This window comes from Pelecanus crispus, chromosome 2 (assembly GCF_030463565.1).
Source record: "Pelecanus crispus isolate bPelCri1 chromosome 2, bPelCri1.pri, whole genome shotgun sequence".
Taxonomy (NCBI): Eukaryota; Metazoa; Chordata; class Aves; order Pelecaniformes; family Pelecanidae; genus Pelecanus; species Pelecanus crispus.
Window position 1 is genome coordinate 40,819,108 of NC_134644.1, and position 21,680 is coordinate 40,840,787.

The following is a 21,680-nucleotide window of genomic DNA, read 5'->3' on the forward strand; positions in this document are numbered from 1 at the left end:
GCAAGTGTAAGGCAGATGGAAGGAGTGTCCTGCACAGTGCTCCGGTTGCAGCCCCTCACTTCCCACCTCGGGGGGGTGGCAGGCCACTGGCTTGGGCTGTAAGGTTTTTCCCAAAGTGTTCTAGATTCCACTGTAAGAAGCAGTACCTAAACTTCTCGGTAACTCTGGGATTGAATGTTTTTGAAGTACTGCTTTCCCCGTGTTGTCTTCTGGGGCATGATTCATTTGGTTGTAAAGTTTGCTCTCTGCATCCTTTCCTGTAGTGGATGTTTGCAAACCTTGCACTATTCATTGTTTCCTCTATCATCCCGATCTATTACGTTATGAAATCTCTTGTTTGAACTCCACCACTGTCCCTATCAGTCCCTGTGGTTATTAGAACTGCTCTTTCAGTAATTTTATCATAAAGTTGCATGTATTAAAAGCTTTGCTGTTCAGGAATGATGGGCATATCTCTCAGCATCCGATTCAAGATTCTTTGTTGCCTCCAGAATTCTGTTTTGTAGATAGTGCTGTCTTAGTCACACAACCATTTCTTTGTCTGTACCTTGAGAGGAATAAAAAAAAAAAAGTTATCACGGAAATACTCTTCCCTGTTTGCTCTTTTAAGCTGTTTTCTCCGCTGTTTCTGTCTCTTAAGTGCTGTAGATGTCAGCTGTGATTTCTGTTTTTTAAACTGCTAGATACTTTGCTTTCTGTTGCTACGAACTCCTGGATAAACTAAACTCCTTGTGTTGTCACTTGTAGCAGATATTCGCAGAGTTTCACAACAGTTTTATCTGTGGTCTGGTCTGTTTCTCAAAACTTCTTGCAGGTGACCTTGATGTGGCACACATAGTTTTAGGAAGTGTATTGATGAAGTGGTCGTTTTGGTTTCAATGTTGAAGTCTACTGAAGAGTCTTTAGGGGAAGTCCTGACTTATGATGACAGTACCTGTTACAATCTGAGGATTGACATGGTCTTCATTGTGTGAGAGATCCTAGAAGGACTCTGAAAGTTGTTTCAGCACAAAAACTGTAGCTTCTGCCATGGACAGAATTATGCATCTGCACTGTAGATAGAGTCTCGCTTCAAGCATCTTGAACAGCATCAAGAACACTGTAAGTCTCATGAATGCTGGGAAGTCACTCCTGTGTTCATTCAGATACATACAGTTTTCTGATGTGCCAGTCTTTGATTCAAAACAAACTTAAGGCCATGAGAGACCTGGCCCAGTTCATGAATGCCACTCCACTTCCAGGGTGAAATCCTCTACATCATACAGCAGAATATATCTGCCTCCTTCTCCATGTTAGACTGTATCTCTGAGGCTCACAAACCTGTTTCATACAGATTGTGCACACTCTATGCGATTACATTCTCAGCTTATGAGTGAGAGTTTCTTTTTTGTTTCTTTTCAGACAGGTGGATAATTCTGGCCAGTGTCTCTGTGAAAATACCCTTTAAGTTCTTCTGTTTATGCAGATTGATTGTGACTGCCACATCTCTGTCGGGATGGGGACTCGCACAGGCAATCTGGTAGCTCAGGATCATTGAGCTCTGGAGAAGCAAAAACTTACGAAGGGTGCTCTGGAGCTCAGACCTGTGAGAAACTCGCAAGAGTATTTTAAAATTTGCCTTCACAGTCATCACATTCAGATAGTGATGTCTACCACCAGCTTTATATGAATAAGCCAAGTGGTGAGATTGCTTTACCCTGCAGAAATGCAGAATACTGTCTAACTGGCTTCAAATTCATCTGGCAGGCAAGCAAAATAGTCTGGCAGGTGTGGTAGATTGAATTACTCCTCTGATCCGCATGTGTAAACACCAATTCAGTCTTTAGGTCTAGAGTTGGGAATGGGATTGCCTTGAGGTGGATGTGTTTACATAAGATGACATCAAGAAATGGCAGATTTTTTTCTTCCTTGCCATTCAGTGTCTTGGATCAGACACAATCCTTATCATAGGGAAAGACATGGGCCTTCCTTCTTCTTGGAAATACTGATCATGGTCAGGGAAGGTAATATTTCGGCAGGCCTTGACAGTTCTGGTGTTGGGAGATAATGTCAGCTGTCTCTCACTGAAGAGTTCAGGAAATATATTCCCCTCCTAGATCTGTGACTGAGAAATCTGGAGCATTAAGGAGTTTCAGCATGCCTCATTCCAAGCCCAAAAATACTGGATAGGAATGATATTGCTCATTTCTGTGGGGCTGTCCCTTGTCACTTTTTCAGGTTAGGAGATGTAGGTAGACAGGCTGCCAGACAAGAAGCTAGGCTTAAAATAGGACAAAAATCTTTGTAAACAAAAATCACATTTTTAATTTATTATTTTTTTAAATTAAGGAAATTTGCTTTCTTTTTGAAATCAGTCCTCATGCTCAAAGTACATGCAGTGAGGTTCCAAGAATCAACCCTGTGTGGTATCCGTTGCAGGTGTTTGATCTGGAGTTAGAAATAAAACAGTCTTCTCTAGGGTTATTCACTTTTACTGGTCTCTTGAGAACTTGCATAAAGCAAATTCTGCTTTCATTAAAGGTGCAAGAATCGTATGGTTGATTAATTTTCTCAAACATGGAACAGCGAATAATAAGTCTTCTTACTCTACTAATCATTGTTTTCAATGAAAGCCTTTTCAGTTGCTTATAAATTAAATTACAAAACCAGAGTTCTGCATTTTTAATATAATGAAATTAAACATACAGTACATATGCCCTGAACTGGAAGTGCATTCTGTAATGGATGTTTTTTATTTGAACATCTGTTCAGCATAGCAATCATTGAAAGTTTTCTTTCCCTCTTCTTTCTGCCATATAAGCAATGCTGATTTGCACTGGAACATACTTCAAATGGAAAACTGTTGGAGGGAAAATCAACATTCTTTTTGTATAAAGCTGGGAAAGTAATTTTTTGAGCCATGCTGGAATATAAGAAGAACATTTCTAAATAGGGTATCTAACATAAAAAGATTATTTCATGGAAGTATTATTTTGGACTAAAAGTTAGCTTATCAAGACACACAATGCTTTTAAATAAACCCGAAAACGCAGCATTTTTTCAATCTCAGAAAATGCAGATAATGAAAGCACACCATTTTCTTAAATTCAGTTCTTTCTCATGAAATTGATTATACTTAAGTGATCCGTTACTGATTTATTTGCACTTGTTTGAATTAATACAAACAGCAAATAGAGGTAGCTAAATGACATTTTTTTCTTTTTTTTTTTTTTCTTTCTTCCTTTTTTTTTTTTTTAATGGTTTATATATCCAGTTGTCTACCCAAGCTTTCTGTAGTAAACTAGGACCTCTGGGTTATTTCATTGTTTTAAGAGCAAAGGTGTATGTATCACTTTTGCTTCCCTTCCTGACCAGGTCTTGCATTTTCCATTCACATTCTTTCTAATGATTCTTTGGAACCAGTTAAACTTTAATAATCAGAGATGGTTCCCTCTTGAGTTACTGTCATATTTCCTGAAACTCAGAACTTGCAGTGAATTATATCTGCTCCAGTCCAGTCACTTGCGTTTCAGCGTAGCTTCTTAAGACTAATGTGGATGTTTTCCTAGTATAGGGGAAGAGGTGCATCTGTTAATGCTCTGGTCGGTGTGTGGGAAGAACATGGATGGGTGCAGTAGAGAAAGGAGTTATGCATAATAAGTACTGTTAACATCTTGTATACTTAGATTAGGACTATGTCCTATGGATTTTATGTAGTTAATTGTGTGTGAATGTTGCTGTGGTGCTCATGAGGACCCTGTTGGCATGGTATTAAAGCCTTATATTCTGTACTGACAAAGTTCAGTAAGTATCTATAGAACTGTGTAAGGACTCAGAGGAAAACTTACGTCCTACTGCCGTGGCTGTAGAACCCATTATATCTGAAAGTAGGTTATTACTGGTAAAATAAAATGCATTTATACAGCATTATTATTTCATTAGCATTCAAAACTTGCTTTTTTAAATTTTTTGTTCATATGAAATATTAAAAACCCAAGCCCTGGAATGTTACTTATATAGGCAAGAACAAATATTAAGCCATTATTAGTATTTTCATTTGTGATGATTCCAATAAGAATTTCCATCTTACTGGTCATCGCACAGATGCTAGATGTTTTTGAACTACTTTGTGAACTTTCAGCTGTAAGCTGAAACCTATTTCAACGTTGAGCAAAATCATACTGATACATGTTTTCTTCTTTTCCCCTTGTTTACCAGGATGGTACGAAACAAAAGCGAGAACGGAAAAAGACTGTGTCATTTAGCAGTATGCCAACTGAGAAAAAGATCAGCAGTGCAAGTGACTGTATAAACGCGATGGTTGAAGGCTCTGAGCTGAAAAAGATTCGATCCAACTCTAGGGTGTATCACCGATATTTTCTTTTAGATGCAGATATGCAGTCTCTACGCTGGGAACCTTCAAAAAAGGATTCTGAAAAAGCAAAGATTGATATTAAATCAATCAAAGAAGTAAGAACAGGAAAAAATACAGATATTTTTCGCAGCAATGGAATATATGACCAGGTATCAGAAGATTGTGCTTTTTCAATTATATATGGAGAAAACTATGAGTCACTAGATCTTGTTGCTAACTCAGCAGACATTGCAAATATTTGGGTTACTGGCTTAAGATACCTGATTTCTTACGGAAAAGATACTCTAGATATGATAGAAAGTACTCAAGATAATATGCGGACTTCATGGCTTTCACAAATGTTCAGTGAATCAGATGTAGATAATTTGGGACATATACCCCTGTGTAATGCTGTACAGTTTATAAAAGACTTAAATCCTGGTTTAAAAACTAATAAAATCGAACTAAAATTCAAGGAGTTACATAGATCCAAGGAAAAAACTGGTACTGAAGTAACAAAAGAAGAGTTTATTGAAGTTTTTCATGAACTTTGTACCAGACCTGAAATCTATTTCCTGTTGGTTCAGTTTTCGAGCAATAAAGAATTCCTAGATACCAAGGACCTCATGATGTTTTTAGAAGCAGAACAGGGTATGGCACACGTCACGGAAGAAATAAGCCTTGAAATTATTCAGAAATACGAGCCAGCCAAAGAGGGCCAGGAAAAGGGTTGGCTTTCTATAGATGGGTTTACAAATTACCTTACTTCACCAGACTGCCACATATTTGATCCAGAACATAAAAAAGTTTGTCAAGATATGAAACAACCTTTATCTCATTATTTTATAAATTCATCTCATAATACGTATTTGATAGAGGATCAGTTTCGAGGGCCTTCTGACATCACAGGTTACATTCGTGCTCTTAAAATGGGTTGTCGAAGTGTTGAACTGGATGTATGGGATGGTCCGGATAATGAGCCTGTGATTTACACAGGGCATACAATGACATCGCAGATTGTCTTCCGTAGTGTGATTGACATTATTAACAAGTATGCGTTTTTTGCTTCAGAATACCCTCTTATTTTGTGTTTAGAAAATCATTGTTCTATTAAGCAGCAGAAAGTTATGGTACAACACATGAAGAAAATTTTGGGGGACAAACTACATACACAGTCTCCAAACATTGAAGAGTCTTATCTTCCATCACCAGAATCACTTAAAGGGAAAATACTAATTAAAGCAAAGAAGCTTTCCTCTAATTGTTCTGGACTAGAGGGAGATGTTACAGATGAAGATGAAGGAGCAGAAATGTCACAAAGAGTGGGGAAAGAGGGGGTAGAACAGCAAAACTCAATGATGGGGAAACGATTTCAGCTCTGCAAAGAACTCTCTGAGTTGGTAAGCATATGTAAATCCGTTCAGTTCAAAGAGTTTCAAGTTTCATTTCAGCTCCAGAAGTACTGGGAAGTGTGCTCGTTTAATGAAGTGCTTGCTAGCAAATATGCTAATGAAAACCCAGGAGACTTTGTAAATTATAACAAACGTTTTCTTGCAAGAGTTTTCCCCAGTCCTATGAGGATTGACTCTAGTAATATGAATCCCCAGGACTTTTGGAAATGTGGTTGTCAGATAGTAGCAATGAACTTTCAAACGCCTGGCTTAATGATGGATCTTAACATTGGTTGGTTTCGACAAAACGGAAACTGTGGCTATGTCCTTCGTCCTGCTATCATGAGAGAAGAAGTATCCTTCTTTAGCGCAAATACGAAAGACACCGTGCCTGGAGTTTCGCCTCAGCTGCTTCATATTAAAATCATTAGTGGGCAAAACTTTCCTAAACCCAAAGGATCAGGTGCCAAAGGTGATGTTGTGGATCCTTATGTCTATGTTGAAATACATGGAATCCCTGCCGACTGTGCAGAGCAAAGGACGAAAACTATGCATCAGAATGGGGATAATCCCATTTTTGATGAAAGCTTTGAATTTCAAATAAATTTACCAGAACTAGCTATGGTGCGTTTTGTAGTACTGGATGATGATTACATTGGGGATGAGTTTATCGGGCAATACACTATTCCCTTTGAGTGTCTACAGACTGGTTACCGGCACATTCCTCTGCAGTCTTTAACTGGTGAAATTTTAGCACATGCTTCCTTGTTTGTGCATGTGGCCATTACTAATCGAAGGGGTGGTGGGAAACCTCATAAGCGGGGCCTCTCTGTGAGGAAGGGCAAGAAATCAAGGGAATATGCTTCTATGAGAACATTGTGGATTAAAACAATAGATGAAGTGTTCAAGAATGCTCTCCAACCTATTCGGGATGCCACGGATTTGAGAGAAAATATGCAGGTACAGTTTTTACAATGAATTTATCAGTTCTTATGTGTATTTTTGTATGATGATGCATATGGAATACATGTTTTTAAGAGCCTTGCTGTGTTTTGTAAGTTACGTTATTCGAGTCTAATGCTCAACAGTTTTAAAAATGGATTATGTCAGAGCAGCCTTTTAGGTGATACTCTCTACTGAGGTGACCTTGGATGCATATGTGTATTTTGTTGAATGTGAACTGGAAATACAACTCCAGTGTTAGAACTCAAGCCTGTTGACTTGTCCTATGCCTTTGAAGTTATATTAGATATACACTAGAGGAAAGTATGGCAATATTTTAGTTTTAGAAAATTAAGTTAAATAGAAATGCAGGAGGAAAATACAGCTGAGAGGAAAAGGAGCCTTTAGTGCTTATTAGAAAACTTCTCGTACATGAAAGTATGTTTAGCATAGTTTCACTGAGGTTTTGTTTTTTCCTCATTCCCAAATAGAAGGCAGTACTTTCAGAAAGACCGTGATTCTTCCTAGCAACAGTATGTTAGAAATATATGGAATTAGTGCTAAGGTATTAGAAGGCATCCTCTAGAAGAAATTACCTTACCTGAAAGGTCACGCAAGGTAAATACATTGAATTTCAGGAAAAAGTACAGGCTGAGGTGCTTGTTTTTGTGGAAGCCAAGACATCCCACTTTAAAAATGCATGTTTTGGAGATTCCAATATAGATTCCAGGTAAATAAACCCTTTTAGACATAGATTGAAGTGAATTGTAAAGTTATGTTTCATTTAATAAAGCTTTTAACTATCTGTAAACTTCCAATGGAATACCAGAAGTGATTAATAAAATTAAGCATAGTCACTTCAAATGAAGTGACCTATTCTTACGTAATGTTAAAAGGCAACTGATGAAAGGAAATATCTGAGACTCGATTCTGGATTTTAAAGGCACATCAGTGTAGATAAATTTTCTTTGCGAATAATCTTATATGGAAGAGATTGGAATAATAATATGGTTTTAAAACTAATTTTTCTTCATGTGAAAGAAGAAATTAGTCCAGCATTGTGAAGCTCTCCCATTCCACTTGGTGGAAAAAAATTGATATACTAGAAGATTATTAAAATATATCGGGATGATATTTTGACTCATAAATGTTTCACATTATGGGCTACATATAAAGTGAACTTTACCTGTAGTTAAGCTATTGAAGGCTAGAATTCTGTCATATAAAGGATACTGTATTTTAAGATACCTTTAAAGGAAGAAGTGAACCTAAGATTTGAGGAAACAGTGAAAACATACAGTTTTTGTAGCTACTTTTAAACTCTTCACTGTGCATGCTGCAGTATTTTCCAGAACTAATATAATTGAAAACAGGCTCTACTGTGTGGTTTCTTTGAACATGAGATATAAAAAGGTATTTTATGTAGTTTATTCAGTCAGTTTGAAAGTTGTGCTATCAACTAAATTCATCATTATCGTCTCTCAAAATTCTATCAAGAAGATATTTCAGGTACATGAGGGAATATTAGTTTTGCATAGCTTTACTGACAGATTATATAATGTGCACAATTTAAACTCTGCATAACTAAGGTTTTACAGCTAATAAAGGTAAATAAACCACTCAGGTATCAAGTTATGGAATGTGAGATTTGTTTAATTTCTATATTACTGAAATTTTGTGTTATAAATTGTTATGATTTTTATGATACAGAAATAATGTCCCCAAAAGCCAGATTATAAAGAGCAAAGTTGGGGTTTTTTTTTATGTAAGATGGAAGAAGAGAAAAAAAGAAAGTGTGCAGCAGTGAGTTTGTTTCTCTAAATCTGTATACAAATAGGTAGCCTTTTTTCTTCCTTTAGTAATACATTACTGTGACAAAAGTTGATATCATAACTTGTTGTTACATATTAATCACTGCTAAAAGTATAATGAGTGATTCAACTGGATGTGATGTTGCATGTTTAAATTGCTTGACAGTATAAGGGATAGTCTCTGGATATAGGGCTGGAAGTCCAAAGGCAAGAGTTAAAACCGTAGTTCTGTCCTGCCTGCCATTAGCTAATATGTACATTCCCTGGGTCCTCATTAACCTCTCTGTAAAGTTGTTGTTCATAATGGCTTACCCATGACGTTTATCTCAAACAAAATCTGTTTGAATGGACTTCCCAATGTCTGTCTTTTCAACTATGTAATTATTGTGTCATTAAGGTGTAGTCCAGTTAATAAAAGTAGTTTCTGTTTCATGAACATTTACTAGATGCTACTAAACATTTACTTAAAGTACCCTGTAAGTGACTGTAGTAGATGTAATTCAGTATCCACATAATTTTGCCTGAATATGCTATGTGTACATATTTTGAAGTCTACTTGGGGTATTTTGTCTCATAAAGGGACAGCAAAATAGTTCACGTTTGATTCCTGTTTGCATTAAGGTTGGTATTAAGTGTGTCTCAGAAATTTGTCCACAAATGAGTCTTACCATGCCAGCAAGATGGAAAGTGGTTTTGATTAAAATGAAAATCTGTGTCAGATACCCTGTTCGGGTAAGACATGAGAGAAAGGAGCACTGAGCACATTTGTAACTTAAATATACCGTGTTTTTGTTTTTGTTTCCTACAGGAACACAAACTCCAGACCTGCCATAGATCACCAGCTCCCACTTGGTACAAAAATCCTAAATTCATTACAGTGCTGAAAATATTCCCATCATGGAATTTCAGTGGCTACTTGGAGTCACATTGTATTTCTAATACTGGAAATTTTCTTCAAGTTTAAGTGTATGGTTTTATATTCTGCCATATTGGATATAAAATACAACTATAATAAATTTTAGGGAAAGGTACAAAATTGGTATTGATATTAAAGTACCTTAAAAATTCACTGAAGTGTGATTCTGTGGTAGGAATGACATCGGTAGTGGAGTGCTGGGTTTGTGAATCACACCAAATGGGAGCCAGCAGATCCACAGCACGTCTGGACTATAGTTCAGGTATGTTTAAAGTTACAAATGGGCTGAATTCCTCCTTCCACTTCACTTTGCTTATTTTGGACATTCAGCACCTAATACTTTGTTTCTCTTAGTGGCATTTTAAAAATTACTTTGAAATGTCTTTTAGAATTCTTCAAAAATATATAACCAGTATGTTTTAGAATTAATTTATTTGCATGGTTAATTTTACTAGTGATAGAGAACCAGACATACCTGTTCTAAATAGATTTTTTTTTTTTTTCCTGTGGCTAGTATTGAATTCTGTTTGAATTTTTAACGTTTTCAGTAAAATACATGTGTAATATTGGTTGCTTTGGAAAACTGCAAGTTCTTCAGGGAAAAGCTGTGGTAATTCCACATTGTAGCTCAACTGTAACAGTGAAGTATTTTATCCTGAAAGAATGAGACACTAAAATCCATATTTAACTGTAAAGGAAACTCTTTCTTTCCTTTTTGCAGAATGCAGTAGTTTCATTCAAAGAATTATGTGGCCTCTCTCCTGTAGCAAATCTTATGCAGTGCATTTTGGCAGTGTCTACGCGCTTGGTTGGGCCTGATAATGCGCCCTTGGTAGTACTGAATCTCAATGATCAGTATCCGACGATGGAGCTCCAAGGGATTGTTCCAGAAGTCTTGAAAAAGATTGTAACAGCATATGACATGGTGAGTAGTCCTTTGTGGTTATTTTATATGCTATCTGAAAGACTTACTTTATTTTATAATACACAGTACCATGCCTGTTTTGAAAGGTCATTTTAACCTGTGACTTCCTATTTCATGCTTCATTACATGTGCTTCACAGTCATTCCCATGAATGTACAGCAACTGATAGTGTTTTCATATTGAGTAAAACATAGAGATTAATATACTGTATGCAAATACGTAAATGTCCGTACACTTCAGAAGGCAAAGTGGCTCTAATCAAGAGGATTTAACACAAAGAGGGTGTATTAATTTACCTGTTTTGCAGTAACTTGAAACTTTCTGCATATCTATAAACCTCTTATATTAATTTGCTACTTTACAGTTTCCAGTTTGTGGACCTTCATTTCTTTTGGCTTTGACTCAGCATAGAATAGAAGAACGCCAGGAACTGCTTTTAGGAATTGTAGTTTTATAAGCACCTCAAAGTGTTAAATTCTACGCATGCTTTTTAATTTTCCTTTGCTATATGTTTCTTACAGATCTCATTTGATTAGGCATTTTTACATCTGTAAGCAGCTGTAATGTTAACTGCAGCCCTTACATGGCAGTAAATATGTAAATTGTGTCTTTAGAGACAGGAAATTAAACATTTTGCAAGAAGGAAAGAAAAACTAATATACTGAGAAATAATGATTTACATCTGCCTTGCATTAATTTAAAGTATGGAAAAAAGATACAGATGAGTGTGATTTGAAATGTCCTCCTTACTTCCACTGAAGTAATCTGGCACAGAGTAATTGAGCCTTTATTTATTTATTTAATGATTTCTTTGATTTGATATATCATCTGACAATACGTGAATATTTCTAGGATCATTTTGCATTAATCTTGTGACTAAAATGAGAAACCTCACCTGGCAGGATCAAGTCAGTGTTTTAAAAGCAGTCCTTGCATTTAAAGAAAGAAAATGAAGGAAAAGAAACCAGTAGCCTAGTTTCATATATATCTTTTAAACTGCTTTCTAAACAAAAAGTTGCTTTAGAATAACACTATACCAAAGTCCAAAAAGCACTCATATTAATAATTAGCAATTTAGATAAAGTTTATGTAGTTCAGTGATCATGTAAATACAACAGAATTTGATTGGAATGGTAGCACAGTTACAAGAAGATAGTGGTATATCCTCTTAGTGGTAGTTCATAGGACATCACTATAATTAGGATGCAAACAAGCTTGGTTGTTGGGATTATACCTGTAACTCGTGCGTCATGAAGTTCTGTCTTGTTGATGGAGATATCTCTCCCTGCAGTTTGTTCTGATGTGGTGATGCTGCTTGTTAGTTATTAAGCTATTCCAGACACTTAAAATCTTTTTGTAAGTCTGGATTAAATTTTTTGTTTGAATGTCACTTAGACAGAGGTGACTCATGACTCTGGAAATCTTTACAGTCCAAGTTCAGTTTGCTCTTTGTCTCACACATGCGTTTTTTTCCCCTGCATCCTGTAGTCTACACATGATTTGAATATTTGTGTACTTTAGAAATCTATACTTCATTTTCATATGTAAGAATAACAGAATATTTATTTAGTGGCATGTTGAAAGCATTTTTCCATCTCCTCTTCCCTAAAGGATAAAGACTCAATTTTATACAAAGAGTATGATAGTGCTTCTAGCTCTAAATGATATTGAAGATAAGTAAAAATTAAGATTATTTTCCTCAAATAAAACTTAAGAATTATAATAATGAGATGCATTTCAATTTGTAAAACTTTGGTCTTGTCAATACTCTGTCCAGTTTGTCAACAGGTTTTAAGCAATTAAAATCTGTACGGTATACTGGAAAACGAAGTGAGCCATGGGAGCCATACTGATAGCTCTTGTTTCTGAAAGCACATTGTGAAACACTGGGAGACATCCATATTGTCCTTTCCTCAAGGAGAGGAGAGGCGATGTGAAGCCATTTAGCTCATATGTTGATATTTGCTATAGTGGCAGATGTTGAGAGTTTGATACTAACACAGATAACGTTCTTTTTGTGGTGTAAGTTACTATAGTGAGCCCTCAAAATGACACATTTTATCTCAATGGTTGGTTTTGGCTTGGGGATTTTTTTGACATGATTAAATAACAGGTAGGTGTAAAATTCAGCTTAATAATGAGAAGCCTTATACAGAATTAAAAAAGGGTAGATGTATTGTCCAAGTAATGATTACCTACTTGTCTTATTTTGTGCTGGCTTAGGCCTCAGTATAGGTCAAAATGATGTAGCTATGTTCTTCCAGTGTGTCAAGTACTGTAAGTATCAAATTGTGTTGGTAACAGAGATTGTGTTAAATGTTTATTGAGTAAACCTTGGTTAGTACCATAAATGCATAGGCTGTCAGGCACACCTTGTGTGCATTCTCAATGTGGCACACGTAATGGTATTCTCAAAGTACTGCTGTTTCAAGATCATGATATTTTTGGCTAGTGAAGGGATTCTTATTTGTCAGAAATACTCTGCTTTTTATACAATGATAATAAACATAGCGGGCAATATTCAGCCAAGATTTTTAATTATTCAGAATTTGTTTGCATTGGGAGTGTTTAAAGGACTCATTGTTGCTCTGTAAGATGAGAAAGGATTTAAGACCTTTATAGTGGAAGAGTCAGTCCACACTGAAATAATTACAAAAGATTACAATACTGCAGGGCACATGGAAAGGTGAGAATATCTTCAGTGTAGCACAGGTACATATTTTTTTTTAAAGAAACAATGAGGCAAATGATAATAAATTAATTAGCATATCACTAGATACTTGGGTTTTTTACGTGTAAAAAAATAGCACATAATGCTTTCTTAAATTGTCAGCATTCATTACTACATTAATGGAGGAGTTGTAAGTGATAAAGGCTAGTACTATTCATGGCTTAAAATACTCTTATTTTTTAATTTAATGAGTCATTTGTCACCAGCATTATTGGAACCAGATGTTCACCCTGGAAAGAAAAGGATCTTTTGCTTTTATCCATCTTATAGGAGCTGGGGTGTCTTTTCGGAATAATGAAAACCAAATATAACTAGGAATTGTTGAGAAAGACAGAAATTTAAGTTGTGTATTTTTCTCTAGCTTCTCCATGCTCCTGAGTATCTTTCACCCTAACATCTTTTCACTGTTTAACAATGTTTTATTTTTCCCTCTTGTTCATGAACTTTAGCTTCCTTTATGTGATACTTCAGCATGCTCTCTGTTGGTGTCATCACACCCATCACTGGTCAGTGCTGCAGACTGAAGCTTGGAGTTAAGGCAAGTGCCTCTTCCACACCATTGCATGTTTTTCTTTAAATGTCTTATAACCTTAAAGATAAACAGTAAGTAAACCTTAAAAAGTTATGCTATGGCAAGAGAAAAAAAGTTATCCTAAGTCTGCAGCATTATTCAGTGATGAGTATAATAGCACTGCAAAGGTATGCTAGAGGATCACACAAATGAAGCCAGATATTGTTGAGAACTTGACTGTCTCTGCCCTTAGTGGAGGATGAAGTGTCCCATCCGATGGAGATAATGTTTTCTGAACTTTGCAAGCAGGCATGTACCTCTAAGAGGAAAGCTAGCACATGTGTGAAAGAAGATAAGGTAATGCTGCTACAATAATTAGGATTAAATTTTATTAAATCTTAATTAGATAATACTGCTAGATCAATTTTTTCACAGATTTTGGTGGTGGTGGGTTTTGGTGTGGGGTTTTTTTTTTTTTTAATGTTGAGGTTCTGTTGTAATTCAAAATGTCTGCAGGCTACAGTATAGGAGGTCTGTATTTGATTCAAATGAAATCAAGTAAGATTAATAGATTTTGTATACACACCCTAAGGATAGGTTTGAGAGCCGGGCTGTGCTTATTGGTGGTGGTGGTGGTTGTGAGATGATGAAAATGAGAGGTATTAAAATACAGCAAAGCTAGTAGACTGGAAAACACCGTATGATTTGTGACTAGTAGCCCTATAGTAAGCTTAAATAGGGCTATCTTATTGTTGGCTCATTTCAACTACTGACTCAATACAGCAGATTGCATATGTAATCACGTGAAGTTAACTTCATGTTATGGAGTTGCAAATTTGGCCGATGACATAATCTAAATATGATAGCCTATATTTTGAGCTTGAACATGTCCATCCTGTTGGGAAGTAGATAGTTTAACGCTATACCTTGAAGAGTTATAGACTAGACTGGTACTAGTAGGGCTTACTAAAAAATGACTATCTAAAAACGACTGGTTGTCAAGGTTTCGGTAAAATGTTAATAGTCCTCTCATTCTTCAGCTACTGCTCAAAATCCTAAATAGTCTTTACCTTTAAAACTCATCTTCATATCAATATAGGTGAATTGGGTATCGGGCATGTTGGATTTAAGCTCATAGTTCTGAAGGAAGCAAAGAATATATCCATTGTGTCTTTCACAAGGCCTAAAAAAGAATGATTAGCAGATCTGTTTTGAGTTACACTTAGTTTGTAAAATCTGTATTAGTTACCTTGTTGATGTAGGTCCTTGGTTATGGTTACTTTGCAAATACAGTAAGAGGGATTTCAGTCATTCTGCTGTGGTATAGAATTGTATCATGAGAGATCAAGTAGATGAAGACTTTTCTACTTCATTGCAGCTTACTTATGTGCCAGAGTTATTCAGTGGGGAAGCTTTTGTTCCACAAATTACCCTTTGAGGTTGCAAATTTCTGGGGTAACCAAAAAATACTAGATGCAGGGCTGGTAATTAGCAGTTCATCTTCTGGACTGGGTGATCTTAAAGGTCTTTTCCAACCTAAACGATTCTATGATTCTATAAAACTGAGTGAATAGGTTACTTTAACTCTTGTGTAACTTTCTTTTGATCTAAATACTCAATTTCTGATTGTGGCAGAGAAGGCTGAATTCAAGATGGTCACCAATCTCCTGTAATTGAACTCAGTCTTTGCATCTCGTGTGTTTTTAAATCACATGATAGCGTCTGACTACTATCTGCTTTGTGCACTGGAAGAAAATCCAGATTTCTCCATCTGGTGCCTTTTCTGAGGCATACGTGACTGGCATAGACTGTGATAGCTGTGTTCTGTTTCCTCATTGGTTCAGAATGTTGTTCTTCAGCCCATGTCTTCTGGAGTCCAGCTCCATGGGTGTTCCATGTTGCAGTTAAACTCTTAGCATTATCTGGTTTATAAAGCAAAGAACTTAGTCTTTGCACAGAAGATTGAAAAGCTATTATTCCTTGCTTTTATGCTTAGGAGCATAACTACATAAGAATAAGGAACCTTATTAAAACAAAAAGGTAAGAGAAGTAGTCAAAAGAACAGACATCATAGACACTCTAAAGATACCACACAGGGAACTTGAAGTAAATTTGTACCATTTATCAAAAAACACTTGAGGAGGACAAAAAAGAGGAGGTGCTGTTCAAAAGAAGGCGGCATCTTCCAAAAAGCTGAAGTCATGTGTAAATGAGGAAGATAGGATAGATATTTAACCCTGTCATGGTTAAATAAAAGATAGAAGAAAGCCGACAGTGAAGAATTTAATAAGAACCTGCACAGACTTAAAAATAGAAGTAACTTCTTTTCTGAAAATACCAGAAACAGGAAGCCTGTCAAAGAGTGTGTATGACCACTAGTTGATCAAAGTATAAAAGAAAGACCCAGGAAAAGAAATAAAGCCACAACACTAAATTAGTTTTTGCATCCATTTACCTGTGGAGATTAAGGTTTCACATGAAACCCTTCTTTATGAAGGACTCATTGGAGATTTCATCTCCTAACTGAAATGCCAATAGAAGATATTATACAGGCAAGGCGAAATGCCTGAGAAAAAAATTACCAGAAAGAGGTGATACTGATTCAAGGGTTCTGAAAGATCTCAAGAGTTGATGTATCCAAACTGCTAATTGTGGTGTGTATCCTCTCACTTAAAACTGACTATCAAAGTTGTTAGTGCGGTGCCAGCGTTTTAAGAGGTTTCCGGGGAAGATCATGAAATTACAGATCAGACAGGCTGACATCTGTACTGTGAAAATGGGTAGAAACTGTTTTGAAGAAGAAAATTAGAGGAAACATGGAGAAATATGTCATGTTGGGGAAGAGTCAGTACAGCTTTTATAAAGTGAAGGGCTCGTTAATCTCTTGAGTTCTTTGAAGTCAAGAAGCTTGTAGACATAGAATATTAGTCTGGTTGGATTTTCTGTGTTGAAATTAAGTTACTATTAAAGTTTTAGCCTTTTAACATCTTTAGCTCTTCTCTGATAGCTGGAGTAAATGTTGAACTTAACCTGATGTTCCAACAGGAAACGAACTGTGCAAGACAGTTGATTCTGTTGATTTTTGCATTAGGATGTGTTTTTCCAGTAAGTGGATTAGAGATGGTAGGTATAGTTCCAACAACTTTGATGTAGTTAAAATAGCTAAGTGCTCTTGAAGATGTGTGACTTAACGATGCCCCCAGATTTGCAAAGATCATCAAGGTTGTGAGGTATGTGGGTGCTTAGAGTTTAAACAACTTTCTCAGTCTTAGTGGTAGATTGTTATAATGTGTGTTAAAACAGGAAGTTTCAGAGTTCACAATATAAGTGCAGTATTTAAATACCGGTAACACACACTGTCTCACTATTTCCAGTATTGCCTCTGGGTTTGTACAGTATGTTTACGTTCATTATCAAGTCTCTGCAGCGTTAGAACTGTCTTTATTTAGGTTATAAATGGATACCGTTCAGTGGTGAAGAGATCTAAGTGAAAACGTACATCATTCATTGCAATTTAATATTGCAGGTAGCCCAGGTAATGGTTTTTACCATGTTTAATAAATTATAGTAATTGTAGATCCTGGTTTTTGAGATGAATTTAAATAGTTACTGGTTGTCTAGTTGTTAGTCTATCACAAAAACTCATGGAAAACACAGTATTGATGGAAAATATAGTGAATAGCTTGGGGAGTTTCTTCAAAAAGAGTTATGTTGCTTATTATCAGTTTTTATTTTCCTGTTTTATAACAGGAAAGTCATTCTAAACTGAAGGTTGCAATTATGCTTCCAAAAACAGAGCTGCAGATGATGACCTCAGCTTATGTTGGGCTTTTCAGTCCAAAAGGGCAGAAACAAACGTCTAATTTTGGATATTCAGACTCCAGTGCCAAATGTTGTAAAGTATGGGCTGTTTTACATTGATTGAAAAGCTCTGATAATGACAACGTGATGCTACTGGGAAGTCAAGATTTCTTCATTTTTTGTTAAGAGCATGAACAGTGAAGCTTTTTGTATCCTCTCACTAATCCCATTACCGCTGATGGCTGACTCACAGTATTCATAAGAGCATAAAATAATACGACTACTTAGGAAGAGCAGTTCATCTAGCTTACTGCCCTGTTTCTAATGTAGTCCAATGGAATGATTATGGAAGAGCATAAAAATAGGTCAGATGCATAGCAACTTCTCTTAAATGTACTCCATATTTCCTATAGTAGTTCTCTTTCTCAGTAAATTCTTGATCTTCTGTTTGTCCTTTTGACTCCTGTGTGAAAAAATTGCGTTATTGGAACTGTTACTGATGGTTTTAGTTTAAAAAATAACACTACCTATTAATTTTTTTACAAGGATGATAAATTTCTGCTTCTCATTACAGATACAAGATATTTTCCTTTCATATATATGTACTTCCTTATTGTCCACTTTTTACATAGTGTTTTCATTCTATCAGCTTTAGTTTAAAAATGATGAAAATCGTTTTGCTGTAACAGCCAGAGTGTCAGGAAAACAAGGAGAAAAGACTGTTGGATTTAAGAGAGTTCAATGTCATTGTGTGCATAGTTTAGAAGAGAGCTGCTGATTATTGTCTTCAACCTAGTCTTTCTCAAATACTTTACTCATGAGGAATTAAGAAAGAACATAAGACTTTTTAATGGGGAACTTGTGGACTGTTTGTTCCTTTGGTAAATTTTCTTGAACTGTGGAAATCTAATTCATTTTGGGATACTGCAGAATTAAGAACAGATGATGTCCTATTTTTTCTTGGGCCTACAAGAATTAGTTTTCGTAAGTGCATTTCATGTCTTATGCTCCTGCACTGCATTATGGCATAATCTCAGCTTGCTTCTCTCTGAATACAAAAAAACCCGTTCCACATTTTTGTTTCCTAGAATATAAAACATCTCAAAAAGAGGTGAGAGAGGAAAGGAAGGCTGAAAAAGTGAAACCATGAGTCTGTTCCTATGTTTCTCCCACTTACGGGGATATACTGCCACTGTCAATTAGGTACAGTATTACATTTATATCATAATACGCCAGTGAGTTCAGGAAGCATAACGGAAATTTCCTCTGCATTTGTCTCAAAGAGGACAGTGTTTTAAAATCTGAAGGGAAACATAATGATATCATATTATATGATATATGTTATGGTCAAGGGAGGTGATCCTTCCCCTCTATTCAGCACTGGTGAGGCCACACCTGGAGTAGTGTGTCCAGTCCTAGGCTCCCCAGTACAAGAAGAGGCATGGACATACTGGAGAGAGTCCAACAAAGGGCCACGAAGGTGATGAAGGGACTGGAGCATCTCTGCTATGAGGAGAGGCTGGGACAGCTGGGGCTGTTTGGCCTGGAAGACAGAAGTCTCAGGGGGATCTCATGAACGTGTATAAATGCCTGAAGGGAAGGTGCAAAGATGACAGAGCCAAGCTCTTTTCAGTGGTGCTCAGTGACAGGAGAAGAGGCACAAAATGAAACAGAGGAGGCTCTGTATGAACATCAGGAAACACTTTTTCACTGTGAGGGTGACTGAGCGCTGGCACAGGTTGCCCAGGGAGGTTGTAGAGTCTCCACCCTTGGAGATACTCAAAAGCCATCTGGACATGGAGCCTGGGCAGCCTGCTTCTAGGTGGCCCTACTTGAGCAGGGGGAGTTGGACCAGATGACCTCCCAAGGTCCCTTCCAACCACAATGACTCTGTGTTTCTGTGCTAAATTTATTTTCTTTGTAGTTTGAGAAATAATTTCTCATTTAGACAATATGTTTACAAAAAAACTTACTGCTTTGGAGCAAACTTAGTCTGATGTGAGGAGTCCTCTGTGTGTACAGAAGTAGCAGTTAGCAGCTTTGTTTTCTTATCTTGGTGCTTTGGACTATACTTGGAAGTAGAAAGGTCAGTTGTTCTTCAGTATAGAGCAGCGCTGGACTGCCTGCACAAAACCACAGCTGATTTTTATCTATAATGAAGTTACTATTCATTGTTATCTTGAGCCAGAAAGCTCCGTTCTAAAAGGTGGTTTTTTTCATTAGAGATGTCAACTTTACTAAAATCCTTATTTACATACAATCGTTGAGGTTGGAAGGCACCTCTGGAGATCGTCTAGTCCTTGCTCAAAGCACGGTTAGGTAGAGCAGATTGCCCAGGACTGTGTCCAGTTGGCTGTTCAATAGCACCAAGAAGCGAGACTCTGCAACCTCTCTGGGCAACCTCTTCCAGTGTTTGACCACCCAAGATCCCCACTGAGCCTCCTCTGCTCCAAGCTGAACAGTCCCAGCTCCCTCAGCCTCTCCTCCTATGAAAGATGCTCCAGTCCCTTAACTCTCTTTGTGGCCCTGCACTGGACAGTAAGTCCATCTCTTTCTTGTACTGGAAAGCCCCAAACTGAACTGAACACTCCAGCTGTCACCTCACCAATGCCAAGTAGAGGGGAAGGACCGACTCCCTCGGTCTTCTGGCGATGCACTTGCTCAGGTATGTTCAACTTGTTGTCCATCAGGACACCCAGGCCCTTTTCTCTGAAGCTGCTTGCCAGCCAGTCAGCCTCCAGCCTACACTGGGGTGTGCATGGGGTCATTCCTCTCCAGGTACAGGACTCAGCACTTCCCTTCGCTGAACTTCATGAGGTTCCTGGCACCCCACTTAAGTCTACAGCTTATCAAAGTTCCTCTGAGTAGCAGCACAACCATCTGCTGTATCCAACCACCTCCATGTTTTGTACCTTCTGTCAACTTGCTGAGGATGTGCTCTGTGCCCCGTCATCCGGGTGATAAATGAAGATGTTTAATCAGTAGTAGCTCCAGTATCAACCCCTGGGGCACACCACTGGTGACTGTCCTCCAGATGGACTTCATGCTGCCGATCACAATGCTTTGAGCCTGGCTGGTCAGCTAGTTTTCAGCCCCCCTCACTGCCCACTTCTCTGGCCTCTACTTCCTTCCTTCGTTTCTCTCTGAAGATGTTGCGAGAGGCAGTGTTGAAAGCCTCAGTAAAATCAAAATAAAAAACATCCACTGCCGTCCCCTCCTCTGTCAAGCCACTCACCACCTCATTGTAGAAGGCTGTCAGGTTGGTTAACTCTGATTTCCCCTTTGTATAACCCATGCTGACTTTTCCCAATCACCTTCTTGTCCTTCATGTGTTTGGAAATGGTTTCCAAGTGGATTTACTCTTACCTTCCCAGGGATTGAAGTGAAGCTGACTAGCCTGTAGTTCATTGGTCCTCCTTATTACTCTTCTTGTAGATAGGAGTGAAATTTGCTTTCTTCCAGTCCTCAGGAACGTCCTCTGATTGCCATGACCTTTCAAAGATAACTGAGAGTTGCCTTGCAATGGCATTAATCCACCCCTCAGGACTCATGGGTACATCCCACATACATGTCTCTGCATTTGATGAAATTGTTGTTAAACAAGACTTAGTGTATTTATTGCCAATGAATACCTGCTTTATGTGGATTACTCAACTCATTGACTGGCTGTGGTCTTTCTGTGTTAATTTCTAAAATGTCTCTGGGATTTGAAGAAAAATGGGAGAAAAGTAATAAAGATGTAGTCTGCTGGGGCCTTTGCAGGTTTTTTCCTGTCTCATCACTTGTCAGCAGTAGTCATCAGAAAGTCGTAATCTCTGAAAAGTGTTCAGCTATCTTTTTTCAGTTATCTTTTTCCATGCAAGTTAACAAGGGATTCTTCAGGTATATTAAAGCTCTGCTAAGAAGTCTTCTGGAAGACTGTAACTTGAACTTGGGACAGAGAAAGGTATATTTTCTGTTCTGCTAAGGTGCTGCTTTACAATCACTTCAACATATTTCTTTGCTGTGTATTACTCCTGTTTGAACTTGAGGTCCCTTTACTCTTGAAAAGGAGTAGCAGTGATCTAGTGGTGCTAGCGGTCTCAAGGGTGGTAGGTGTAAGGTTTTTATCACTGCTTACTCCTCACACTCTTCCCCTGCTCCAGCATGGTGTCCCTCCCACGGGAGACAGTTCTCCACCAACTTCTCCAACGTGAGTCCTTCCCACGGGCTGCAGTTCTTCAGGAACTGCTCCAGCGTGGGTCCCTTCCAAGGGCTGCAGTCCTTCAGGAGCAGGCTGCTCCAGCGTGGGTCCCCCACGGGGTCACAAGTGCTGCCAG

The 21,680-nt window shown here is 37.6% G+C and overlaps 1 protein-coding gene across 1 annotated transcript in view; it reads left to right on the forward strand.

The window, feature by feature from the left end:
- Nucleotides 1–4,197: 4,197 nt before the first annotated feature.
- PLCL2 (phospholipase C like 2) overlaps nt 4,198–21,680 on the forward strand; it is a 46,998-nt gene continuing 29,515 nt past the window's right edge. The window contains exons 1-2 of the mRNA XM_075704814.1: nt 4,198–6,684; nt 10,115–10,318. Coding sequence (XP_075560929.1) covers nt 4,249–6,684; nt 10,115–10,318 — 2,640 coding nt within the window. The 5' untranslated portion in view covers nt 4,198–4,248. The remainder of the gene's footprint in view (nt 6,685–10,114; nt 10,319–21,680) is intronic.